The 26,906-nt window shown below is 40.3% G+C and overlaps 1 protein-coding gene across 1 annotated transcript in view; it reads left to right on the top strand.

The window, feature by feature from the left end:
• The window catches only part of LOC128359798 (calsyntenin-2-like), a 137,623-nt gene that overhangs the window by 40,203 nt on the left and 70,514 nt on the right, over nucleotides 1-26,906 (top strand). The window contains exons 3-5 of the mRNA XM_053320122.1: nucleotides 5,235-5,430; nucleotides 17,399-17,607; nucleotides 24,604-24,753. Of these exons, the coding sequence (XP_053176097.1) occupies nucleotides 5,235-5,430; nucleotides 17,399-17,607; nucleotides 24,604-24,753 (555 nt within the window). The remainder of the gene's footprint in view (nucleotides 1-5,234; nucleotides 5,431-17,398; nucleotides 17,608-24,603; nucleotides 24,754-26,906) is intronic.

Genomic DNA, 26,906 nt, shown 5'->3' with positions numbered 1-26,906 from the left:
TGCGTTCAGTATGATATCCAGTAATCTGATTTACTTGCTGTCTATCCGATGTGTGTTCCAACAGTAGGAGGATGAAAGGCATGTCAGCTCTGATTAGAGTTGCCGAACTGGCACAGTTTGAGTGTGTGTGTGTGTATGTGTGTGTGTATTCATTGCTGTGCTTTGGTCACTCTCCAGTAGGGAGATCAGAGCTGCCCTAAGGCAGTGGCCATGTTCCCATCCTTCCCCAGCTTCTTCTTTCATCTCCCTTCACATCTTCCTTTTCCTCCTCCTTCCTCTCAGCGTTGCGGCTGTTTCCCACCTGATATCCCCACTTTTACTTCTCACTCAAATGCTCATTAAACAGCTGTTGTGCATATCTATGCACTTACGTGCGAGAGCAGCTTTTCGGAAAAAAGAAAAAAGCCTGTGTGTACATTTGGATGCTCATCAGCGATGCTCTGTCAGCTTTGATAATAACTTGGGGCCCCGAGGCACTGTGGCCCCCGATACTTTGTCACACTCCTCCAGCTCTGCAAACTCCAGGCCAGCGTTGCCAGTAAAGCAGCTCTGGCCTCACTGATAATGAGCTGTGTGACCTCAAAGATAGTCTTGTCTGGACGGGTGCCAGATTCCCTTGGGGCGTTGAGCGCTGCATGGCTTCTGACACCAGCAGGACAGCAGCTTAGGTCCTGAGCACACATTCCTACTGACTAATAGACAGTCATTAATTTAGACTTGATTAAATGAAAATGTAATGATGCCCAAGGGAAAGTTAGTAATCACAGAAGCAGAGAATAAGGCAAGAGGGAAGAATGAGGATGTCAGAAAAGTCAACTAAGTTGGTACAAAAGTTTCACTGTGTGATTGTGTGTGAATATAAATGTGTCAAACTTCCCATGGGCTACTGAAGATAGCCAAACGGTGATGATAACCCGTCAAATACTTTTACAATTCCAATTTACAGCTTCATTTAAGACTTTTATCCAAAGTGATGTAGATCTGAGAGTTGATACAACAAAAGTAAGGATCTAGTCAGTAGAGAACAATGCGAACAAGAGCAATGAAGCCAAGTTGAAGCCTTATAAGACGAGTGCACAGAGGTAATGAATAGAGTGCATAGAAGCAGATTTTTCTATTTTTTTTTTTCAGCGAATCAAGTGTGGAGGTGTTTATGACAGAGCTGGATCTTTAGACTTTTCTTAAAGATTGAGAAGGACTGTATGGATGGAGTTTGGTAACCGTCACACACTACACTACAACTACACAAAAGGGTTAGGTTTAGCATAGAGCATGGTGAGCAGGAGGAAACATAGATCTTAATGAGAGAGTTCAGGTAGGTGGGAGCCGTTTACGTTGCTGTTTTGTAAATGGGCATCAGGATTTTAGGATTTTGACTGAGTGCCAGTGGAGAGATAGTATGAACAGCTGGGTGACATGTGTTGTTTTGGGCTAGTTGAACACCAGCTGTGTTACCACGTTCAAGATCATCTCCAGAGTTGCCCAAGTCAATGCATTACATTATAATAGCCTAAGCCAGACAAGTAGGATCTGATCCTTCTGATGATGTGAATTAATAAAAAATTGAACTGGAGCATCAATATCCATTAGTTTGCATCCATTAGTTTCAAATAGCCCCCCTTCAAGAAGACAGAGTTCCTTCTGACCATAAATCTACCTCTTAAAAGCCTAATGTGACGCGGAGACACATATTTAGCTAACAGTTTAGCGCAGTAATTAGCGTTTGTGAGCTCTCTGCCTCTGCCAAGTGCCAGCCGCCCAACATCTGTTCCTCTGCTGCTGCCGGGGGCCAGCGCTTCCAACCTCATCCCTCCGCACTCCCCTCCCTCCAACAAGCCATCCTTGCCTCTCCAAGGGTGGCAGAACACTTATCAGGTCTGGAGTGAAGCGATAGACGGACGCAGAGGAAGAAAAAGCTACCGGTCCGTCGCCCCCGTAGCCGTCGGAGTGTTCATTTGAGTCTTATAAGAGGGAGATCAGACTCCTGCGGTCAGTGCAGCTCACCTTGACCCCCCCCCCCTCCTCTTCCCCCCTCCTCGCAGCTCTCCATCAGCTACAATACAATTAAATCAGTAGGAGCATTTTGGGCCGCCCGGCCTCATGGGCACACGCCATCAGCATATCCTCAGCATATTTGCCCTGATAGGAAGCTTCTGCACTTGCCTTTGTATATTGGATTTATTTCTCGCTCCAGCGGTGATGGATTTTCCATTTTGCCTGTTTTGTACAGTGGTGCACTATTGAGGAAAGCCGCACATTGAAACTGTTGCATCTTCTGTCACTCCCCACCGCACACCGTTTGCTCAATGCCATTTTATGATTTTGCTCTCCCTGCCATGCCAAGGCAAGCCATGCTTCTCCATAATGTGAGGGTCCATTTAACTCTGATAAGTCATTGTTCAGACAACACAGAATACTAGGGGTGTGACGATACACTCAGCTCACGAGACGAGACGATACACAATGTTGGGTTCACGAGAATGAGACGAGGTTTTAACTTCAATGAGGAAATATATGACTGTTCTTTTATTTGAAAGTCACAAAATGCATTTTGCAGGTGCATTTTGAAATGTTTTAACTAATCATCTTATAATTTATGTCACTTTAGTTCTACTATCTAAGTTTAAATATGCATTATGCAAGCATTGTAAAAGCCTTTCCCATATAGATATTAGATAGATATTTCATAGATAGATCATTTTGGTATTTATGGAAATAACAACCATAAATTCAAAAGTTAGATACAATCACAAATACCAAAAAGTGAATTATAAAGAGTAGAAACAATTAAATAAATAAGAATCAAATAATCACAAATTATAACATATTGCTAATAAAAAACACAGAAAATGCACAAAACCTATATCACACACCTACACAATTAGAACAACATATAAATTGTGTTATAATTTGGTAGTGTGACTCATTGACTTTTTGCATCATTAGGCTTCCATAGCTGCACTAGACTCCCTGCTCCTCCTACATCAGGCTCTCGGTGACCTGAGGTCAACCTACCACTGCTACTCTCCCATCTCCCATCTCATACTTATAACTGTGAGATCTACTCAGCAGGTAGAAGCTGCAACAAGGTTAATGATCCTGACATTATAAAAAGAAGACATGACGTGCAAATGAGCGATAGCAAACCCATCATCTTTTCTTTCTTTTTTTTGCGCGTGCCCTGAATATTGCTTCGCGAGACATCATTCACCTCAACGAGAATATATCGTCACGTTTTAATCTCGTCACACCCCTACAGCATACCCTACTCCACCCCCCCTATTCTCTCATTTTCTTGTTCCCCCCCTCCCTCCATTTACTCTTTCTTTATCATTTTACCTATAGCGCCTCTATGGACAAATTGTCATTTCAGAGCCCCTGAACCCAACAGTGGGGGAAGGAGGGTGGAGGAAGAAGTGGAGGGAGGATTATAACGGAACAGGATGAAAGGGGAGAGAAAAGGGGGGGGGGGCGGTAGAAAATAAAGTTGCTCTTATCAGAACTTGCCAGGAGCAATGTGCACACAAAGCTGCTTGGGAATCCAATTTAGTCTTTGCTGTTAGTTTAAGTGATATCAGTGCAATTAGCCGTCACAGGTCAGAGTGTGAGCCCGGTGCGTTAAGTGATTTCCTGAAATCCTACTAGTGGAAGCGTGAGGGGGACATCAAGTCTAAGAAAAAAAAAAAAGAACTTCTCTCTCTCCAACTCCACAAATGGACCTCTTCTTTACACGGTCTGCTAATAAATGTCAGCCGCCTTTTCGCTCCTTTGTTTTGCTCTTGTCAGCCTCTGGATTTAAATGGATTTTCCTTCCTCTATATCTCTCCAGAAGGGTGACTTTGAGCTGGCGGAGTTTTGTGTGAGCCTCGTGTAACTCAATTGTGTTGCATGTTTCTGTGTGTGTGTGTGTGTGTGTGTGTGTGTGTGTGTGTGTGGATTTCAGAATATTGGGGGACCAACAGCAGTGCAGGTGGGCAGGAATGTCCTTGGGGGGGTTTTTCGTAAAAGCAATTAGACCAGAAAGTAAGAGGGTGCATGGGTGGGAATGTGAGTCTGATCTGTTTATAAAGCTCCTGTGAGACTTTCTGCTCTTGTGTTCTGTGTGTATCTTGGTTTGTTTTCCACATAGCATACATAACACTAAAGTGGGAACAGGAATTGCCCAAGGTGACTGAACAATGAGGAAACTTAGTGAAAGTCTCCTTATTCTAGCTCTGCTCTCCTGCTGCGTACACACACTTCTTGAATTAAGTGCGTGTTGAAATGTATCTAGTTTTTATCACCGTTGCAGATGTTAAAGCCATCTGCACGGAAACATCTGTAATAGAGAAATCATGGAGGAACTTGCTTTAGGATAAACTGGTTAGAGTTTAAAATATAAAGCTTACATTACTATGTACCAGACCCAGATGTTTTGGCTGGTTCCTCTCTCAGTGTTTGGGGTCTAGCTGACCACTGCTAAACAGATAAAGTGTCAGGTGTATGTAATCAGAGCCAATCATGCAGCTCATGTCATAGAAATGGAATACATAGTGCAGCAGATCCCAAGGAAAACATATGCCATCAGATTACACTGACTTTGAGATAATGAGTAAAAAAAGAAGAGGAAGAACATAATTAACTAAAAATAGAATAAAAATAATACAGATAAATACATTTGAATAGAACATGCATGCAATTCAAATAAAACTGTGCAACAAATGAAATAAAAGGATCTATGTTGCATTTAAATAGATTATGGCTAACTCCAACAGCCACACATTCTTTTTTTTTTCTTGATTTCATCATCTCTAAGTCAATGCAGTGCTACGTGCGGTTTCCTTATAATCTGCTCTCAGTGTTCAGTTTCTATGACAGTTCTTTATTTGTTCTTATTATGAGCTATTTCAAAACAGAGCCAAATCATTTCTACTTATTATTCTTCTGCATTTTTAAGAAAAATACAGCAGATGTATAAAAAACATTTCTGAATTTGAACCAGAGTACCTTCAGCTGGCACTTGCCTTTAGTTTTAAAGCCTTTGAGCAAGGCATACAAGCAACAGCTGCTCTGTGCAAAATGTATCTAGCAGAGAGCTTACTTTCTACATAAAGGGTCTCTTAAAGAGCAGCTTTCTGTCATACATTTACCTAATTACACACACATCATTCATTCTCCACCTGGATTCTACCTGACTGTGATTAACACTGAACTCATCCCTCCCCTCCTTCTCTCCCTTTCTCTCTGGTCTCTAGGGGAGATCTGCGCATTCAACATCCACGGGCTGGAGGTGCCGTTCGAGGCAGTGGTGCTGAACGGTACGTCTGGTGAAGGCCAGCTGAGGGCCCGCAGCCTGGTGGACTGTGAGCTGCAGAAGGAATACACCTTCATCATTCAGGCTCATGACTGCGGTTCTGGCCCCCGGGGCACAAAGGGCAAAAAGTCCCACAAGTGAGTAAAGCAGACAATAAGGGTTACCCAGCAGGGCCATTTGAAAGCAGACTGATAACACACATTTTAAGATTCTATTTTTTTTTTTAATGTGATATTTAGCCATTCATTAGAGATTCCTTCTGTCATCATTGTGAAAAAGCTGATAAATCACATTTTTGACAGAATACAAAGGCAGATATTTGTGGGCGTGAGTACATTTACATATACATACACTAGTATCCATGCAAAGAATGGGATTGTAAAGTCCCTGGGCTGTAACTGAGCCAGGCTATGGTTTGCATCTTAACAAGGAAGTCCCATGCTTACAAAAAACCACTGGATACCAAAGAGCACAAAGAATATCAGAAAAGAAAATGAAATAAACATGAGTTTTCATAATTTATAAACAAATGCTATTATAATATTATGTAGCACTTAATGTATAATTTATCACCAAATTAGACAGTGGCTAAAGTCCAACCAATTTATCAGCTATGCCAGAAGAGAGTGGTGGTGTTAGAGAACATGTTATATTTTTATTGACCACAGTGGTTTAAACTGCCTGCATGTGTGCGAGTGCCAATGAAAGCAGTGACGAAGGATAGAAAGAACACTAGAATATATTCAAGTTCAAATTTTGCTTTTACGTTTGGTTCTTTGTACCCATTTGCCAACAAATTGCTCTGTATGCATGATTCTGTTTTACAGATCTCAATGATTGTGGAATCGGGGGCACGACTCTTATCTCCACTCCCTTAGTTAGTCATAAATGGATGTAATGAGTACTTCAGTCTGCTCCGTCACTCTTTAGATTTGTGAATGAAAAGAATGGCAAAGAGGTGCAATTTTACTGAATGTGTCACATTAGCGAGGTTCTTCAGAGCAGCCATCATTATGTGGAAGCATTATGAATGGCCGGGGCTATTACTGGTGCATCTATCATTAACTCATCACATTTACCTGTAAGCCATCATCAGTGATTATATCCTAGTCATCATCCTCAAAAATCAGAGAAAATGCTTCAGTGTAGAGGATGAAATGAAAAGAGCCCTGACACAGGGAAATCAAATCTCTCCATTAAAAAAAAGTGAAATATATTAATGTATCTTTATAGGCATTTTAAAAATTGCTGTGTAGACGGCAAACCATACACAATCAGATATACTGGCTTTCCACCTAAACAAACAATGTTTATTATTTTCTGTCTCTCAGCTTATATATCATATCACTCATAGCTGCCACATGCACCAGGTGAACATATTCTCACTACCAGTTCAGTTAAAAAAAGAAATACCAGTTTGTTTGTGGGAAGTGGTGTTTGCTTTAGACACAATGTTTATACTGTACGTCAAGTCCTTGAGTTAAATGATAAGCCTCACCATGCCAACAGAGAAGGAAGAAGTACATTTATAGTCAAAGCTGCCAAATATTCCTAACTAAGCCCCTGATAGGAACATGATTGAAGGTTTTCAGTTGCTGTTGGTTAGTCAGGTAGGACATTGCATGCAAATGTTTTGGTCATTGAGCATCAGTATTTTGGGGAAGGACAGAGGCTGGATGGCTTGAATTGAATTTTTTAGAGTCTTTAGAAGAAAAACGAAAATCATTAGAACTGGATTGGTAGAATTGAAGCTTGTGATAGGCCTATACTTTGATAGAAATGACCAGCTTAGAAACTAGTATGTGCAATGTTAATGACCAGGGAAAACAAGAATGTATCACTTCTCTTCATCAAATAAAATGTGTAAAATTGTTTACCATTATGAACATTTGTATGCATTAATAGAGCAACATATCCTCATACAATTCCAAATATACAAAATATCTGATTTAATATGAGTGGAAATGTTTTTTTTACTTAGGGACACATGGGATAGGTAGTAACACCAAATTATTATCTTATTTTCCACTCCTGACATGATGTCACTTAATCAATAAATACTATATCTAATGAGTCATCAAAAATACAACATCGAATACAAGCTAGACATAAGACAGTGGTAATGATCAGGGGTAAGAAAAAGACTCTTTATCACACCCTTTATTTCAATGTTTGCCTTTTTTCATTCTCAAAGCTCTTGACATCCTGCCTTAAAGTTAAACTTTAGTCAAATAACACTCAAATGGTGTTTTCTTCCTCTTGGCTTCAGCTTGATCCCAGTGTTTTTTTCCTAAGATCCATCCATGCCAGGACAGATACGGTGCAAACACCAATAGACTACTTTAAAGAGGTCAGCTGATAAAAACAATTTGTCACTTGTTGGCTCTCCTGAAAGCAGCTTCGCTCTGAAATTGCTCTCTGTGCAGCCTTTCAGACAACTGCCTCTGTCCGCTCGCTGTATACGGCACATCTCCACCATCCTCACCCCCCCTCACACCACCCTCCCCACACTGACTTACTGCTCAACCCGCTCACCTCAGCCAACAACAGAGCCACAGAAATCTATCATCTTGTCTAGCTTATAGACAACACACACACACACACACACACACACACACACACACACACACACTCAGTCTATACACAGTAAACCTGGAATTATAGCAGCAGGGGTTTTCAAGCCTTGGAGAAAGTTTTAAAAATCGGTCGAGCGAATCTTGTATTTACTGTATGTCGTTTGCTGTGTTATATATATATGTGTGTGTGTGTGATTTTATGTGTACAAGGGAAAGAAAGTGATGGATTTGTGCTACTATTTCCATGCAGTTGATCATGTTTTATATCCCTCTTACCCACCCAGGGACTGCTTATGTCACACTATTACTGTATATCAACATAGCACACTGCCTGCTGTGACGCACACACACAGTTTGGTCGGTGCAGACAGATGCCGGAGGGGAGGATGGGGGGATGGGGGAGTGAATTTGGGAACATTTTAAATGGCCTGTCCTTTCGTTCGCAACTCTCAAAGGATGAGGCTGGCCTTTCGCCGCGCCGCTCGCTCGCTTCGATTTAGAAAGAAGCTAACAGGGAGGAGGGAATGTCTGCTGGAGGCTCTGCTCAAATTACACATGACACGTCAATGCCGAAGAAGGAAAGCAGTCAAGAAAATTAGCAGCTAAAGAGGACAGGAGAGAGGATCAGCAGTGACACGGGATGAGTTTAAACTTCTCTTTATCCTCTATTCTTCTCTGCACTGCTTACTGCTGGCTGCTGCCCTACTTCTTCCTCCTGCTTTTTTTTTTTTTTAATTTTCATCCCTGGCTGGCTACAGCTCAGCTAGTTCCTGCTGTCTGACTCTGTCTTTCTTTCTTTTAGTCCTCTTGCCTCTTTCACTGAATCCTCATGTTTGGATATTTCGTCAGACTGCCTCTTTGCTCACAAATGAACGATCTCGCTGCCCCGGATGAACACATCTGTCTCTCCCGTCTGACTGGAATGTTATTATTTGCTCATAAATGAGATGTTGTTTTCTCCTTAAAATGCCTTGTCAGACTTTGAATGCGTGTCATTACGCAGAGGCAACCTGGGTGATTTTGTCAGAAGTGATCACGGCAGCAACAGAAGGCCTTATAAACACTGATGTTAATGGCAGCCCCTTTCTGAGTCAGAGCGCCAATATAACGGTGTGCAGATTTGCCTATCGTGAATCACATTGCTTTAATCTGCCCTCCAACATATTCTACTCGGCTGCCAGTGGAAGCCATAGTCACTTGTCAGCAAAGTGCAAAGCTCGAGTGAATTCACCTTAAACTCCTTGAGACTGTTTCTGCTCAGGTCAGCTTTAAATGAAACACAAATGAATCTAAAATACCGTAGAGCTGAACTCTGCCAAACTGTACTGAACTGTGAAGTGTTCTCAGCCCTTTTGGTATAGAGCCATAGATGTGATGGAGGTTCATTGCATCCTCCTTTTGATGTAACATAATAGCGATCCAGTAAATAGACATTCACAAAACCTTTTAACTGCTTTTAAGTACTACAGAAAATTGTTTATCATTTAACTAGAATGTGTTCAATTCAGTGGAAAAATAAAATGTAAAATCATTACCTTTTAAGTTTGATAGTGTTAACCCTTTCCATCCATATTCACAATGTCACGGTCAAATAGAATTACACTGCCTATACCGCAAGATAAAACTGAGTGTAATTCAGCTCTGTATAGAAAAAAAAATCAATTTCGACTTACCCATGACGTGCAGAAATGAAAGTATGCTCTTTGTTAGAGGAGAGAAGACTTCTCCTTATATCATCAAATTCGAGATCTTCACAAATGGTACAAAGGGCAGTTTTATGTGGGGAGACAGAGCCATAGTGCTATGAGGGTATGTAACTGTAAGTGGAATTGCCATAATATAGACACAAAAAGTAAGGACATGTGTGTTTGGTAGAGTATGTCTTTGTTGTAACAATTTGCTTTGCAAAATTTTTCATGGGTGCAACCCACATACTCATTCCACAAATGCATGTTTCTTACGAACATGGCACCATTTAAAAGGGAAATAAACAGGCTTTCCAACGGTATAAGATTTATTGCCAAGAAGAATTGTTACAACAAATACATATTCAACCAAACACAAATGTCCTTACTTTTTGTGATATGTTTATATAACCATTACAATCACCACCTCCAATTACAGTATCAGCTGTCATTTCTACAAGGTCCAAGAATACTCATGGGTGAGCCAGTGGGTAATAAACATTCATTACCCCCAGAGTCTTCCTTTAATTACAACATAATGGCTATTTTTATCTTTAACACAATCAAGGACCTTTCACATACAGTAAGTCTACATATAGCGACGCCCCTACTGCTGGTTGTAAATGACAAAAAGAATACTGGCCAAAATATTCCCTGTTTTAACTTCAAATGTTGTCTGTCATCAAGATGGGTTTATAGGACCAATGCAATATTTTATTTTTCCAAGAAGGAAAGTATTTTCCCACATTTTTCAGGATTATTAATCCCTCGTGCAGTATATGGGTCAATGATGTGGTTTTTGTGTCCATGTGGTTAAGAGTTGAAAATAAATGTATGGATAACTTGCACAAATTATTTTTTTGTGGACTCAACATAACATTTCTGCTTTTAATCCATTTTGAGTGAATATATTAGAGGATTATGGCAAAAATGTCTAAGTGGTGTAACCATAAAACCTTGCTACCAAATAATTAAACTTGTTTAAAAACACTACATTCTCAATAAAACACCATATCAACTAGTTTGGCATGATCTTACATTATAACTTTTTATATTAAATAAAGGTAATGAAATACAATTGTTCTAAATATTACATTTAATCTGGGGAATCATGTTAATCAGTAACCAAATTTGTTTTACTATATGTATAAATACACTTAAATACACTGAAGGTGGATAAAATGTTTAATATTCATCATTCCTTTGTGGTTACACCATTTGACATTTTCAGGAGCATTCAGTCTTACTTTTGGTAAAAAGTGATGCAAATGTCTTTTCAAATGATATAAAACCAACAAAAATACTAAATGTACATTTTAACAAACCTGATGCTGCTTTTAAAACTACTTTTTAAGATATTTTTGAATTGCTCATCTTGCCAACCTTTATTTGTCACTGACCCATATTCCAAATACAGACCTGAAGTTTATTTGCCATTACTTTAAACTGTTAATGCAAATATAGGACTGGAAATATCTTGACATGCCCAGTTTAAAAGACAGAAAATTAGAATGACAGAGACAAAACTAACATAAAACCTACTGTAGGGTAAATGGAGGAACAGCTGATCAACCAAGAGCGATTCTCATGCCTAACTATGTGATTACACAAGTTCCATTTTGCATACAGTGATATGACATTACTCTCAGAACGTAACAAAAAAAACCTGAAGCTTTTTCAATGTTGGAATTTGTGCTGACCCATAAAGTTTGATCAAGCAAGTCCACAAATGCTGTAGCTCCCTGAGGCATATCAAACCTCTTCTCTTTAACATTGACTGACATTTTAAGTGTCCTGGGATACATCAGTGCATAGACATTATTCATCCTCTTCAACCAGTCTCTCACATCATAGTAATCACTGAAGAAAGAAATCCCTGGTCCATTGTGTGTGGAATGATCTATTTCTGGACCAAGATTATGAGCTACATTCATAAAGCATTGCTTGTCGGTAAAATTGGGGGTAATAATAAGTCTGGGGTGTTGTTTGGGACTGGGTTTTGGTGTTAGGGAATGTTCTGCACACTCCATCTTGATGTAAGATAGTCAGTTATCCACATACCTTCAAGTATAACAACCAAGCATCCATTACACCTGTACCCACAATTCCACAAAGCAACATTTGTTGTTACCCTTCTGAAAGTTCAAGCAATCACAGAACTCACCAGGGTAGCTAGACACCTGAGCACTGAGCCTCAGGGATGGGTGCAGTTGAAAAACAACCATATAATCTCACTAATTAGCATCTGAAGACTTGAAGTTCCTCTGTGCTGTTTGTACCTGCCCATTCCCCACACCTTGCTCTGTGCAAGTTGTACTGTTGCTATGGAGTAATTAGGCATAAGGGACATCTCACTTCCTTAAAAAGCATGTCATATTCATAATCCTTCCGAGAACTTGCACCTTACTGTGACATGTATTTAACACAGGCCCAGGGGTTAAGTATCTGGAGGCTGTCACAGGGTAATGCATTCACAACAGGGTGAGCTGATCCCAAGTGGTGTGTGTGTGTGCAAATGTGAGAAAATCTATGTTTGAACATGTATGTTATTTAGACACACAGATCTTTTCTCATGTCTGCGTTTCCACACATTTCCACACACACACACACACTGTGCTTGGCAGCGCAGTAGTTATTAAAGTCATCATTAGTGAATCTTGGAGGCCTGTATGTCCTAACCTTGCTGCAGTTTGGAGAGGCTAATTATCACACCTAACAGCCATCTGAAGGACAGCCACAGGAACACACACACACACACACACACACACACACTCACAAATCCCAAATGCTGCGTCAAATTCAAACTGATATACCTTTATTTACATATAAATAAGACAGATACCGTAGCTGGGGATAGGTAGCCCGAGTTTGCATCTCATAACCACTCGCATACAAAAACACTCACATACACATAGGCAACCACCCACACACACACACACACACACACACATTCAACATTATCAACAAACAAAAAAAAGTCACCTGCTTATGAGTAAAGAAGTAGGCCAAAAGCTTTGCCTTGTTAGCATTAGCTGTCATGATACATTTCTACAGAGAGAAGACCAGGGGACTGTACAGATACAGCAGACCTGTCAATGTGTCGGAGCTTTATTATACTAAGAATCTTAACTTCATGCTTGTCACACTTGATGCTAATATGAGTGAAACCTCATTCTGTCAAAACCTGTTAGTTGACATGGTTATTATTCCTGGAAAAAAAAAACACACATCTAGCGTAGGAATATGTTTATTATCTTCAGCTAACGTAATGTAATGGGAGAGTATAGTCTCCGTGTTTCAATTATGAATATGCCGCACCAGGAACGACACCATCTGTGCTTGTCTGCATCAGTTACCAGAAAGAAGAAAGTGACACACGTTCCCGTCCCCGATTCAAACCACGATCAGGATCGTCGCCACATGTTGGCAGACGCTTAGAAGTTTGTCAGCAGAGTCGAGCAAATGTACTTTCAGTCTCCTAACAGTGCTTGTAAAGTTCTGTTAAGGGTAAAAAACAAAACTATGTGTTCTGTGTTGTCAAGTTAAACAGAGATTGCGGCTTTAATTCCTACAAATCGTCTCATCTATATTTCTCTGTTCCGTAGTATGATAGCCCAAGCCATCCGTCAATGATTTGATCCATACTATCTGTTGTGGAGTGAGCAGCATCGGGGAACTATAATCACCTCGTATTGAGATTACACCGGCCCCCGTGGAGTTGTGTGATAACGCCTCGGGATAGTTGTCGATGTGGAGGTTGGATTTCCCTGCATATTGATGAGATTATCATCCTGTGTTGTGTTGCGCATTTGATCCCATTGGTATAGTTAGGGTTTTTTATTTCCATTCTAGTCTTACACAAGGAAATTGATGATTCAACCTCTCGGCTAATTCTTGACAAAGATTAATTGAGTCCTTTTCCTCTGTGCTGTGTGTGTGTGTGTGTGTGTGTGTGTGTGAGAGAGAGAGAGAGAGAGAGAGAGAGAGGGGAATTCATTAATGACTGTTTGAGTGGCTGTGTGAAGCTGCTGATAAATAATGAGTGCAGATGAATATGTAATAAGCTGGGAACAATACTTACCTGGTATTAACATGCAGCTAGTTTCTGATGTCTGTGTCTGCATATGATTGAGCTGGATTGAAATCACACCTGGCACTAAAATACATCTCCGCTGCACACCGAGGCTTTTGCTTGCCATGCACTTCATTTCCTCATGCAATATTTACATGCTTGAAAAATGACAGCAAACATCTTCTCAGTCCTTTTTCAGAGATTTTCTTTCTCTGTGTAAAGAATGTTGTGACATGAATGAATCAGAGAATCACTGCATCAATCACATCATGTTTTGTTCTACAAGTGCCATTGCTACATGCAGGAATATAACAAAAATATAATATTATTAGTCTGTAATTACATTTTTTCAAATAAAAATAGAACATACCATATAGGGGGAGCTGTGGCTCAGGAGGTAGAACAGTCATCCACTCAATGGAAGATCGGCGGTTCAATTCCTGCCTCCTCCAGTCCACATGTTGATGTGTCCTTGGGTAAGATACTTAACCCCAATTATGTGGTGTACAATTATGTGCGAGTGGTTGTTGGTTTCCTCCTGGTGACTGAGTGGTACCCTGCGTGGTCGGTACCCTGCGTGGTCGGCACCCTGCGTGGTTGCCCACCCCTGCCATGTGTGTGTGTCAATAGGTGAATGTGACTTGTGAGTGGTCAAAAAGACTAGAAAAATGCTATATAAGTATAGTCCATTTACCATTCACAGTACTGGAGGATGCGTGATACCAATAGACAAACTCAATTGTGTTTCGCACATTACAGAATTGTATGGAACTACAGATAAGAGCTGAACCAGTGACAGGTATTACATATGAACATGGATTGAATTCATGCTGGGTGTTACATTTGCAGGTACATTATGTGATCTTTCTCAGATCTTTTTGGAACATTTAACATAATAACTGCCTTTTACTTAAAGTAGCACACAGTTTAATACCAGCCGTGCTATTTCATGTTAGCACTCTACAATCATCTGCATTACTGGCCATTAAAGAGTCTTAAAGTCGTGACCACTGCAGAAACGTATGTGGGGTTATTTGATACAGCAGGATTTGACTTTGAGGAGAGCTTTGAAAGTTAGTGTCTTAAATTAAATGGACTGTACTTATATAGTGCTTTTCTAGTCTTCTGACCATTCAAAGCACTTTTACATTACATGTCACATTCACCCATTCAGTCACACATTCATACACTGTTGGCACAGCCATCAGGAGCAATTTGGGGTTACGTTTCTTGTATGTGGACATGTATGAGGAGCAGGAATATAAAAAAATATATATATACTTTTTCATATATTTAATATCAAATATAAAAATGTATGTATTCTCCCCCATCTGTGCCAGTATTGTGCACTGTACTGCATTTGTATTGGGTGTACAGTGGCACCAACTTTCCAAGCATTTCAATTTATCAGTATTTCTACTGGTATGTGTGGGTAGTATACCCACATGTTTTTAGAGTCATGTACCAATGTTGATGCTTCCGTGTCTATTAGATGATTTTGTGCAGATTCTTGCATTTATACCCAGTTTTACCCCACTCATTTGACCACTGTGGGATCCCTGAACACAGTCCACAATTTAAATTTGATGTCCTCATTCATTAGAGTGAGTGATGTAATTTGTATAATCTTTGACTTTGTTCCCTTTGTTAGCCATCTCTGTGACTCAGGTTTTTAATCTGCTATGTTTAGTAGTGTCATTCTCGCACCCATGGGGGTCACTTAACCCCTCGCTGTCTTTCTGTCATTCTGAGTCATCTTGGATGCCCTGCTTATGAGCTGGGGCCTGTCACAGGGAAGGATGGCGGTCATGGACACAGCTTGGCAAGGTTCCAGCAACACGAAAACACACATATGCATGCACACACACACACACACACACAGGCCTCTGTTTTCGCCAGATGTGAGCTATCAGAGTGACTCAGACTAACAATGAGATATATTCACAATTATTGCATTTAGCTGGATATCATGCATTTGTGTGTAGGTATACACACACAGACACATACAGCAGTCCCTCCAAACAAGCCCTAGAGGAGTGGAACATATGTTTGCTCCCTCCTCACTGGGTAGTGTGGCAAAGCAGGGGGGGTGATGTTTATGGGAGAGCATCATTAATATGACAAAACAAGGTTGGCTGAGGGATTTAGTGTGCACATGGGTGGTGTCATCATCTGTCAGTGCTTCTTATCACCATCCTCGACTGCTGTTAGGATTGCTGTTCACAAGCCGCCAGTCCTAAAGCCCAGTAGATTAATCACTGACATCTGGGTGCTGATTGTTCATTCTGTACCTGTGTCCAGTGGTAAAGTCTTCTAATTCTTCACTTAAGTAAAAGGTGCAGTGACACAGTATTAACACAAACTGCTGCATTTAAAAGTTTACTTATGGAAAAGTACATAAATTGTCATAAGTAAAGTACAAAGTTTACTTGAACACACTTGAGTAAAAGTACTGAGTTATAGCCACTGCTGCATCTCTCCCATTTCTTTGTTCTGTATGTTTTTTCACCCGTTGTTTATGTGTTTCCAGTTTTCAATTGAACTATTTAATCGTGCAACTGTTTGTGCGTGGAGGCTCAAAACAAATGGTCGCCTATGTTTGTTTACTTGTGACGGGGAGAGATAAGGCAGTGTGGGAATCCATTCTGCCAGGGCTCTGCCTCTTCACTGTCTTTCTCTTTGTTGTCTGGTCTCCATCTCCAGCCGACCACATGTTAGAAAGATATTTTCAGCTTATTTTAATGGGATCATTGTACTGTCATTACCCGTTCCCACCAGCTAATCCTGTAAACCTCTCCTCTCCTCCTTTTTGTCTCTTAAAGTAAAGCATTTCTTTGGGTTTTCTATTCTGAAGTTTAAAACTGCATTATCCCAGCCTCTTGGTCATCCATCATTGGTTGTCAGTCAACGAATCGAAGGATTGATTATGCAATCTGTTGCTGTCTGGCCTGTTTGAGAGTACTGATGAAGGTGTTTTAATGTGATGAATGGTGTGTTTTTTATATTTTTTTATTCTTCATTATGTTTGACTTAACATGAATCACTGCTGATAGATCACCTATGGAATGATTAATAAGTATAGTTTTGTGGGTATGACTCACTGTGTGTGAGGCTATAGTAGATACAAGGGATTATTATACAGTACCTTAACAACACAATCAAAGCAATCCACAGGGTCAGGTCAGAGAGACTATCACACAAAGCGCAATGTGACTATTGCTTACCAAACTAATTCATCACCTGGAGTGAATTCTGCCCTCAAACACTGAATTTAAGTATCATGTGTAGTTATAAGCGCTTGCGTGTGTGTGTGTACTTCTGTGGCTATCATTGTGAGAACCAATTTGAGTTTTATACCTGGGTGAAGTTAAGACTGGGTGAAATCTTAAGCCAAAGCTGATATATTTTTGTTTCCAACTCTGGAAAGCTTACAGAAGGCAAATTTATTTTCATAGGCTGAGTAGTACTCATGAAAATGTAAATTAAATTGGTGGAATGCACCTTTTAAATGAGTCTCTGCCAATAAAAATCAAGCAGTTGCATTATCGTCCCATGTTTGGTGTAGATTTATGGAAAGCAATCATTTTCATACTTCCCACTGAAACACTTAAAAATGTGGTCTTCATCTATATCGCTGTGTGAAATCTAATGTTTCCTTTTATTTCCCTTATGCCACACTGGACTAAAAAATGTCATAAATGCCATAACACCTTATGTAGATGACAAAATATCCAACACTTTCCTCTGCTTTGTCACCCCCTATTGTCTGCAGGGCGGTGGTGCACATTCAGGTCAACGATGTGAATGAGTTTGCCCCGGTGTTTCGGGAGCCGCAGTACCACGCCGCGGTGACAGAGGGCAAGATTTACGACAGCATACTGCAGGTGGAGGCTACTGACCAGGACTGCTCGCCACAATACAGCCAGATCTGTAACTACCAGATCACCACCACAAACACACCCTTCGCTATAGATCGCAACGGTGAGTAGCAGAGAGGAAAATAGCCCTGAGATATGGAGCTTGTCTCAAAGAAACTTGTTGTTTACAGTGTATTATGAACATTGCAGGTGTTATTTTTGCACTGTCACTTAAGATTTTTGGTGTGCCCATTTGTCTCTCTGTTATTTACAGGAAATACACAAAGACCTCTGGTCATAAAACCCCAAGACTCATGATTTTAAAATCTCACCCATGAAACACACACTCTTCACAGCCGCAGGAGCAACACACATACTAATACCACACACATACACAACAGTATGTAGTCTGGGAGCAAAACTTAATACTCAGACAGATGTCTCTCTCCGGGGTAAAATGTGTTCTTTGCTCTTTCCAATGACAAAGTCAAGCTTTGCCCAGAGAGCCATCAGTCTCCACAAATCAGATCACAGAGGTCTGTGCACACGCAAACATGAAAACACACAAACACACACAAAGATGAATGCTAAGCTATGGGAATACTACAATATCCTCTCCAGTTTATGACTTTTGCCTGAGTTGTCATTTGTACTTTGATTCTTGAAAATTGCAATACAAATAAAAATTATATTACTACACACACTAGTACAGGCATGGTCTGTGTGTGTATGACTGAAGTCACTTTCAGGGACACAAACCAGGCTTAAGACCAGTTGATTGGGCGCAGCTTGTGCAAAAGGGAATAAAAGACCCCAGTTGGTAAAATGCTGATTCTTTTGTTTGGGTTCAGGTTAGGGTACGTCTCCAGGAAATTAATGTAAATCAATGTCCCCAAAAGAGAGAGAGAGAGAGAGAGAGAGAGAGAGAGCGATACATGTGATCAGAGATCTTTGTCTTCTGCTGATCTTTCTAGAAACTGTGACTAGATGACAGATTGATCTCTGTCATTAGTATTATTACATTTTTAGCTTCAAATAGCTCATACATCTTTAATTTTTCCTTTTTCTGTTTTAACACCCTTGCTACATAACTTACACAAAGTCAAGTAGGATTAAATTTATTCCTTAAGTGCATACTTTTGCTGTAGACTTTAAACTTCTTTAGTTGTACCACCATTAGACAATCTCTTCAAATACAGCTGGCAGACTAGTGCCTCTTAAAAAACCCATCATTGACTTATTTGTTTATTTTTGCTTAGAATACGCAGATGCGAGGGACATTACTGTTTGGGCTTTTGTTGCTGCTGACTGTGGAGTGTTGCTGACTGCCGAGGTGTTGCAATAAAAAGGCTGACTGGATGAGGTTAGGGCCAAACTGCGCTAGTGGGAGGCTGCAGCCAGAGTGTTCTCTCTTTTCTCTCCATTTGAAGGGGTGTCGCTCAGCCATTGACCGCTGAGGAAAAGGCTTTGAGAGCCCTTGAACTCAAGAGCACCTGAGGGAGAGAGGAAGGAGATGGAGGGAGAGAAGGAGGGGCTGGATGTGAGAGCAAGAGTAAGCGTGCTATGAGGGAATCAGGGCCAGGAGAAGATAGAAAACTGTAGCAGGGATAAACATAAAGGATAGGTCTGGAAATGTTCTATATTTTTCTTATTGTCAATAAGCCCCATGAAAAACCAACAATGAACTGATCCTACTAACAAGTATTATATGTGTAGCCAAAGCCTGATATAGCTTATTCCTCTGTGCCATACAGCTCCATTGTTGAACAAAAACATTAACAAGACTACGTGGGCGTTCTGACTGAAAACAGCCCTGCAAGCAAGGGCTGCGTTGGTGGGGGTGTGTTGCTTTAGGTGCCTTTCAGAAGATGAAATGCAATGTAGGAAGTTCTGCTGAAGAAATAGATCTATGAGGTTAAAAGTTGAGAAGACACCAAAACACTGCGCAAAGCTTTATAATATTACAAGGAAGGATTTCACAGTGGCACAGCAGCAGTCATTTTATCTTTTGTCATGGCGATTAGGAGGTAAACATAGGAATACAGTACTCAGATTAAACGTAAAGTAGGGTAGTAATCTACCCTTGCCAGATGACATTGCCATGTGTTCTGCCAAAAGTTAAGCCCTACTCAACTTTATTACTGCACACGCCTGCCTGCCTTTTTTTTTTAATTTTGCCTGAACCATCTGCGGTGGTACCATAGCTGCCTCAATAGTCTCATTCAAACTGATGAAGGGGCTACGTTTTTTCATGCAGGGCACAGTTCTAACTAAATGTGTTGTAAAACTGAAATTATGCTGCAGCCCTACAGTAGAGAAGGGATGTATGAGTAACTGTAAGTTGACATGGGCCAACACCCAATACCCCCAACTCTCAATAATACCTTGTGGAGTAGGTGGGTTAAAAGGCCTTGCTCAAGGGCACCTCAGTCTTGGTAATGAGGGAGGGGCAAGTACTGCTTCTTCACTTTCCCTGGTTCATACTGCCGGTCTGGGGAATTGAGCCAGCATAAGTCATAAGCTCACTTCTCTAACCTTTAGGCCACCACTGCCCCAAATGTAAACGTATAAATGTAACAGCCATGCAAATGTTTCCAAGTGACCCTCATGCTTTGAGCTAAATGCTGACATCAGCATGTTATATGATCACAATGACAATGTAATGTGCGAATAATATTTACTATGTTAATGATCTTACTTTAACGCATTAGCAAACTACAAACTGGTTGAAATAAATGTAAACATGTTAAAGTATAAAGGTATCACCCAGGCAAACATCGCTGAGTTACCCTCATGCTTTGAGCTAAATGCTAATGTCAGCATGCTAACATACTTACAATGACTACTAATGTGTAAGTTTAGCAGGAATAATATTTGTTTTATGTTATGCTATCTTACTTTAACGCACTAGCAAGCAACAAACTACACTGCCAAACTGTTTCAAATATCTTTAAATGTAAATTTATAAAAGTCAGCCACACAAACGTCTCCAAATGACCCTCGTGCTTTGAGCAAAATGCTAACATCTGCATGCTAATATGATTATAATGACAATGGTAATGTGTAAGTTTAGCAGGAATAATATTTTCTGTTATGCTATCTTAGTTTTACGCATCAAGCAACAAACTACAGTGCCAAACTAATATATTTAAATGTAGCTAAACATATAAAAACATGAAAGTATCAGCTCTAAATGCTGAATGCTAATGACAATGCTATAGTGCAATTTGTATGTTTAAAATTACACATTTGAAAATGAACAAACCAACACAGGGTAACAAAGTCAGAAAGTTTCACTAACAGGCTTAAAAGAATCTCTATCTTAAATATTCATCATTATTTTTACTCCTACCTACAAACCTTACACATGGTTGGTTCAGGTTTTTTATCGTCAGTAAAAATAATATAGAACAGTCCGAGTCTCTCCATGAATCAAAGACCAGCATGGTTGAAGAGCATTAGGTAAAATTAGATAGTAAATGGAGGAATGAAAGAGGACAGATGCAAAGATTTGCTTGTGTGTGTTTGTGTGTGTTTGATAGAGAGGCAAACAGAGAGAGCGAGATGGAGGGTAAAGTAGTCATTTACTAGCTGGCCACCCTTGCCAGCAGTCACAGCACGCACAGCCTGCTGACACGGATAAGTTGATGTAGTAATTGAAGGAGGTGGAATAGGAACCTCCGTCATGCAGAAAGGTGCAGGTGTGTATGTGCGCATGCATACGTGTGTATGTGTGTTAGTGAAAAAGGCACAACAGATGAGGCAGCAAACAGTGAAATAGGATGAGGCTGCAAAACAGTGAGACAATGATGTGCATTGAGAGGGAATGGGAAGGTTGGGAAAAAAGGGGGGCGGGGAGGGATGAGGAGGGAAGGAATTCTAAACAAGCTGAGAAGGAGACAGAGAGAATGAGCGATGAAGAGCACGGGAAGGCGAACAATGCTGTGCTCATATGAATTACATCTAATCCTCCTACTCACACTCTCATATTCAAATATACCACATTATCAACATTCAGCTCCCTCTGCACCTCTCTCCCCCACAATACAAAAACCTCAAGAAGCATCCGGGATGTAATAAAAGTCGCAATAACTAATTCCAGCTACGTCCCAATTCGGAGCCAATCAGGGCCAATAGTGCCTCTATTCCATGCTCTTTACACTCGGCAAGCGTTCTCAGTCAGCATGCCCCCCCCCCCCCTTCCTTGCCCAGGCCTGGCTGCATGTATAGCATTGTCATCCATCTGTAATTGAAGACTCATCAAATATTAACAGACGCATTAGGACTACAAGAGCTCCCTTCATGCACTCTGCTCAGCATGAGAAAAGACACCGGTTTAGTAAATGGGTCGCGGTTAGCAATAAAGCAGGACTAGATGTGGTCTGAATGCAGATTTTACCGTTGAGTGGTTTATTTGTTTCTGTTAAGGTGCTACGTGTGGCATTTTAGTACTAGAAAATCACTGCCACATTCGTTTTGAAACAGTAGTACAAAAAACAAATAAGATCTGGCAAAGGCAGCAGCTCAACAATACATTTTATGTTGCGTTCCGCCAAGCTGAGTCTTGTGGATAATGTGCGGTTCAGACTGTGAGGCTGAGGTATGGATTTCAGCCACATAACATGAGCTCAAGTCAACGTGACTTTGACTCATGGCTTCACTTGAAATGAATTCCTGTAATTTAAAAGACTTGATCCTCTCCCTAACATCTAAGTGGAGGAGTCTTGACCGAGACAAGCAGCATGTTCAGAGCAAAACCAGACATTCAGGACAGTTTTATTGGCCTATTTGAGGATGATGTCCATTTGAATAAATGCTTGGACCCTTAAGGCAGGATTTCCATCTGAAGTGTCTGGGTCTATGCAGAGGCACGAATAAAGAGTGAAAACTGACATGTCATGGGAAGTAGACAAATTCATGCTTATGTTGGTAATGCTTTGAAACGGTTTAAATCTCATTTCATGTGTTATAAACTTTCTCACGGCAGACTTTTTTTGCCATCACACAAACTAACATTGTTGATGATGTTGGTGTTTGTCTCTGTGTCACGCCTGAATGGAGTGCAGCCGTCGCTTGTGTCCTGATATTGACATAATTTCAATTACAGGCTGAAAGCTGAAATGGTGGGGGGGGGACAATCCTTTTCAGCATAATTTATTACCTTCAGAATAAAGCGCTGGGGAGACGAGAGGGGGACAAGTACCAACATCTTTGCATCACTAGGGGTTTAATAGAAACATGGTCTTCATTTCAAGAAACATTAGCACTAATCAAACAGCTTGTGTGAGACAGAGGCTACCTGTCAACTCCACCGTGATCTCATTTGTTACAGTGATTATATTAACGTATCACAGTTAATTTGACAAAATAAAATGCCCATTACTCCTTTAAGCAAACACACACACATACATACATACACACATACACACACACACTATAGGCATACTAACAGCAATAGACAATAATTATCTAAGCAGATATACACTTGAGTAAGAACACTAATTCACTTAACAATATAGTACTTAACTTTCATGCTTTCTACAGTTTATACATAACTCTAAAGTCATATAAGTCAGTAAACAGAGGAAACTTACTTTTTTCTAGCCACCAAGAATGAATTTGCACATTTTTGCCATGATGAGAGCAGCCAGAGTAGCAGTGAGTATGTGTATAAAAATATATCTTTTGCACATTGGTTATGACTTCAATAAAATAAAGCTCATTTAGCTGGAAAAGCTCACACAGGCATTTTACAACTCCATAAAGTCAGTCTCCCAATCACTGACGACTGAGTAACTCCACTCCGTTTCTCACTTACATCACAACAGATTTAGGTTTGTACTATTATTACAGAACAAAATGTTCCACGAAAAACTTTGTAGTTCATATATTTTATAATAACTCCTTGAACCACTTCACTTATTCCACTATGCATCAATAATTTGTTAAGAAATTTCTGAGCTAACGGTTCATTCTACCCTATAGGAACATTTAATTAGACTCAATACCAGATCAAATCACACATCAAAGCTGTTATAAAGCTTTATACAGAAATTTAACCAAAATCACCTTTTTACAGCAGACGTTGTAACTTGGTATATCAGACATTAATTATGGCTCTGTTTTATTAAAGTGTCCCAGTAAGCCATGGCATTGTGAAAGCATGCTGAATATTAACTTTGTTGACAGCGACTGACTGACAGGTGACTGTTCTGTGTCAGTGAATATGAAATGAAATATTCATCAATACGCAGGAGCATGAAGAACAAATTAAATTATAGAAACAGATTAGAACAATTGAACAGAGGGATTTCAATAACAAATATTTTAAGCCATTTTATAAACTGCGTCAAAGATTTTATGAAACAAAGTAAAATATTGACTTGTCAGTGGTGCTCATAACACCAATTTCACAGGTCAGTCCAGTGATGGCCATGCAATCAGTTTTATTGTTGTTTTTATTGATATTGGTGATTATTAAATATAATCTACAGTATATTTAATGAACTCTTGAAGGAATTGGAGTCTGAAAAGTGTATTTATATCTGATGACTGAGATAAGTACATCTGTAGCACAATCCATCATTATATATTGTTGGGTCATTTGTTGGAGAACTGAGTGGAGATTAATTTACTCATCCACCATCAAAATATCAATATCAAATATCAACATCAAAAAGTTTCATTATCCTTCTATTTTTCCAAACACAGTCACATAATAAGGCACATTACCTCCATCACAGGACTGATTGTGAGTGGATTTCAGTGAGTTAGGAGTTATCTGGATTGCTACTGGCTTCCCACAGACCTAAGTGCTAAATTTGGCACCAAAATGCTTTGTGAATTACTCTAAGACTAAAGTTTTGGGAGTCTGATTAGGACTGACATGTGCCTTACATTTATATTTATATTTAGTGGACTAACTCAACCAGTTAGGAGCTGCTTTTACCCTCAGGACCCTAAAACAAACACGCCTAAATGGAATCATTACACATTTTATTATTTACTCTTATTCTTTTCCTATTTTAACATAAACAACAGAGAACTGAATGTGCTCTACAAGACATTATGATGAACCATTTTGGTTGAATTTGACCTTTAACGACTTTCTTTCCGCCAGGTAACATCCGGAACACAGAGAAGCTGAGCTATGACCGACAGCAGCAGTATGAGATCCGGGTGACGGCCTGGGACTGCGGCCAGAAGAGAGCCTTGCACAGCGTCCCTGTCCACATTGAAGTCAAGCCGGTCTGCAAACCCGGCTGGCAAGGTGAGGTCACATATATGTGTGTATGCATGCAAAGATTTCAGGCCCGTCTGGCTGTGTAGTATTTATATACCCAGAAACACAACATAATATTTATGTGTGATTACTTGAGTTTGTGCAGTATGTGTGTCAGCCTGCAAGCCCGGCTGTATTATAGAGTATGTGCGCAATGAGAAGCAGAACTGCGTGTGTTCCATCTATCCTCTCAAAATCACAGATGTGATTATTTGCATTACTTAAGTGGTTGTGTGTGTATGCGTGTGTGTCACTGCTTACCTCTGAAAGTGTGGTGCTTGCTGAAGTGTACTGTATGCATACTTAATTTTTCTCTTCACTTGTGCTCATCATACTGTCTCCTCTCTCCCCTTCTCTCTGTACCTACCTTTCTATATCTCTCCCTCCCTCTCTCTGTTTTGCTCTCTTTTCTTTTCCTGACGATATCTCTCTCTCTCTCTTTCTCTCTCTCCGTCTCTGTCTCTTTCCTTCACTGAGGAATTGGCTTGTCAAGTTTAGCTGGTGTGATCAACAGCACTTTAGTTAGAGCACCGTGACACAGCCAACACAGCTCTTAGCACATCAGAAAGCGGTCATGGCAGCCTTAACAAGGCCCAGAGTAATGCAAAGACAAGTGTCTGCGCTGAGTGCTACAACAACAACAACACAAACAGCGCTCCAGATAACTGCAGATGCAATTTACACTTGTCAGACCGGGCAGCAGAACATGTGATGAAAGATGAAGACACACAGCATGCGGCTTCACATGTAACCTTGCGCAATCTGTGGTGTTCTGTCATTAACAAGGTGATTCATGTGTTGGATTTTCTTTGGCGTCCAGCCATCTACCGTCCCACAGTACGTAATATTAGTGGGCAGGTGATAAACAGCGGTAAATGAGGACCCTGACTGCCTCTCAGTGGCAGTCACCAAACCTCTCAAGAATCGTGAGCTTGTTTGGCTGAAATTCAATCTTACAATCTGTGTTTTCCCAAAATAAGAGGCAACACTCACCTGTGATTTTAGTTAAATACACAGGTTAGTGATCTACTTCAAGGACAAAGTCAGGTACTTAACACAAGACAGAAAAAGCCAAATCAATTCATTTTTCATTAAGAAAATAAATGATTCAAGGAACGTCTTAAAACTCCTAACACTTGTGCTGTCTTGTCTAATTTCTCCAGATGAGTACTTTTTGTAGTGCAGTAACAGCTCTGCCACACTGGGGAGTGATTTTAAGAATTAGGAGAATTAAGTTCACCAAATCAAACTATGAAAAGAAACGAGGCAGCCACTATGAAAGAAAAGAGTGCAGGGTTTTCCCTTTGTTCTCAGTTTCAAAATGAACACATGTAAGTTGTACCAAGTCACAGTGGCAGTAGTTGGCAGCATGCTGTGTAGAGACAAAGGTACAGATAAGGATGATGGCAAAAAACATGCAGATACTGTAGACACACAAGAAAGCTGCAATTACATGTCATACAGTCACAGTCATAAACACACAGTTATATGTTTAAATCCTACATTTTCACACATGAAAACAGTCTTTTGAGATGCATATATATACTGTTGGTACTGCGGGTGTACGTACAAGTTCAGTGTCTGCACACAACACATGCATTTACACACAAACACACACACACACACAGAGCAGCTGAGTCTGCTGTGGGTGTACAGAGTGACATTAACTCCCTCTCTAGGCTCTCAGCGATAATCCTGCCTTTGAAGCCTATTTGCAATATATTTTGGTGTGTGCATTTCTCAAATTGGGATTTTCAGCACACGATTATTGAAAGAAGATACACACAAACACAGATGCACTCTCCCTTGATGAAAGAGCAGTCGTCCCTATGAGCATTGTTTGGCAGCGGGAATGGAGGCAATGATGGAAAGGAAGTAAATGCCACGGCCACAGATCAGGGGATATTTAATAGAGCTAGTGGTTGTTATATTAAAGGAAGGCTACTGTTGGCAGTCTACTAGGGGAATATCAGAGGGTCACACACACACACACACACACACACACACACACACACACACACACACACACACACACACACACACACATACACAAAAGATGTGCTTTCGTCCGGTAAAAACCAGTAATCTGTCTGTTCAAATTAGCTATGGTCTCTGGTTCTGGACGTCAGGGCTCAGCTGTG

The sequence above is a fragment of the Scomber japonicus genome, chromosome 6 (assembly GCF_027409825.1).
Source record: "Scomber japonicus isolate fScoJap1 chromosome 6, fScoJap1.pri, whole genome shotgun sequence".
NCBI lineage: Eukaryota > Metazoa > Chordata > Actinopteri > Scombriformes > Scombridae > Scomber > Scomber japonicus.
This window is presented reverse-complemented; position numbering and strand designations above follow the sequence as displayed.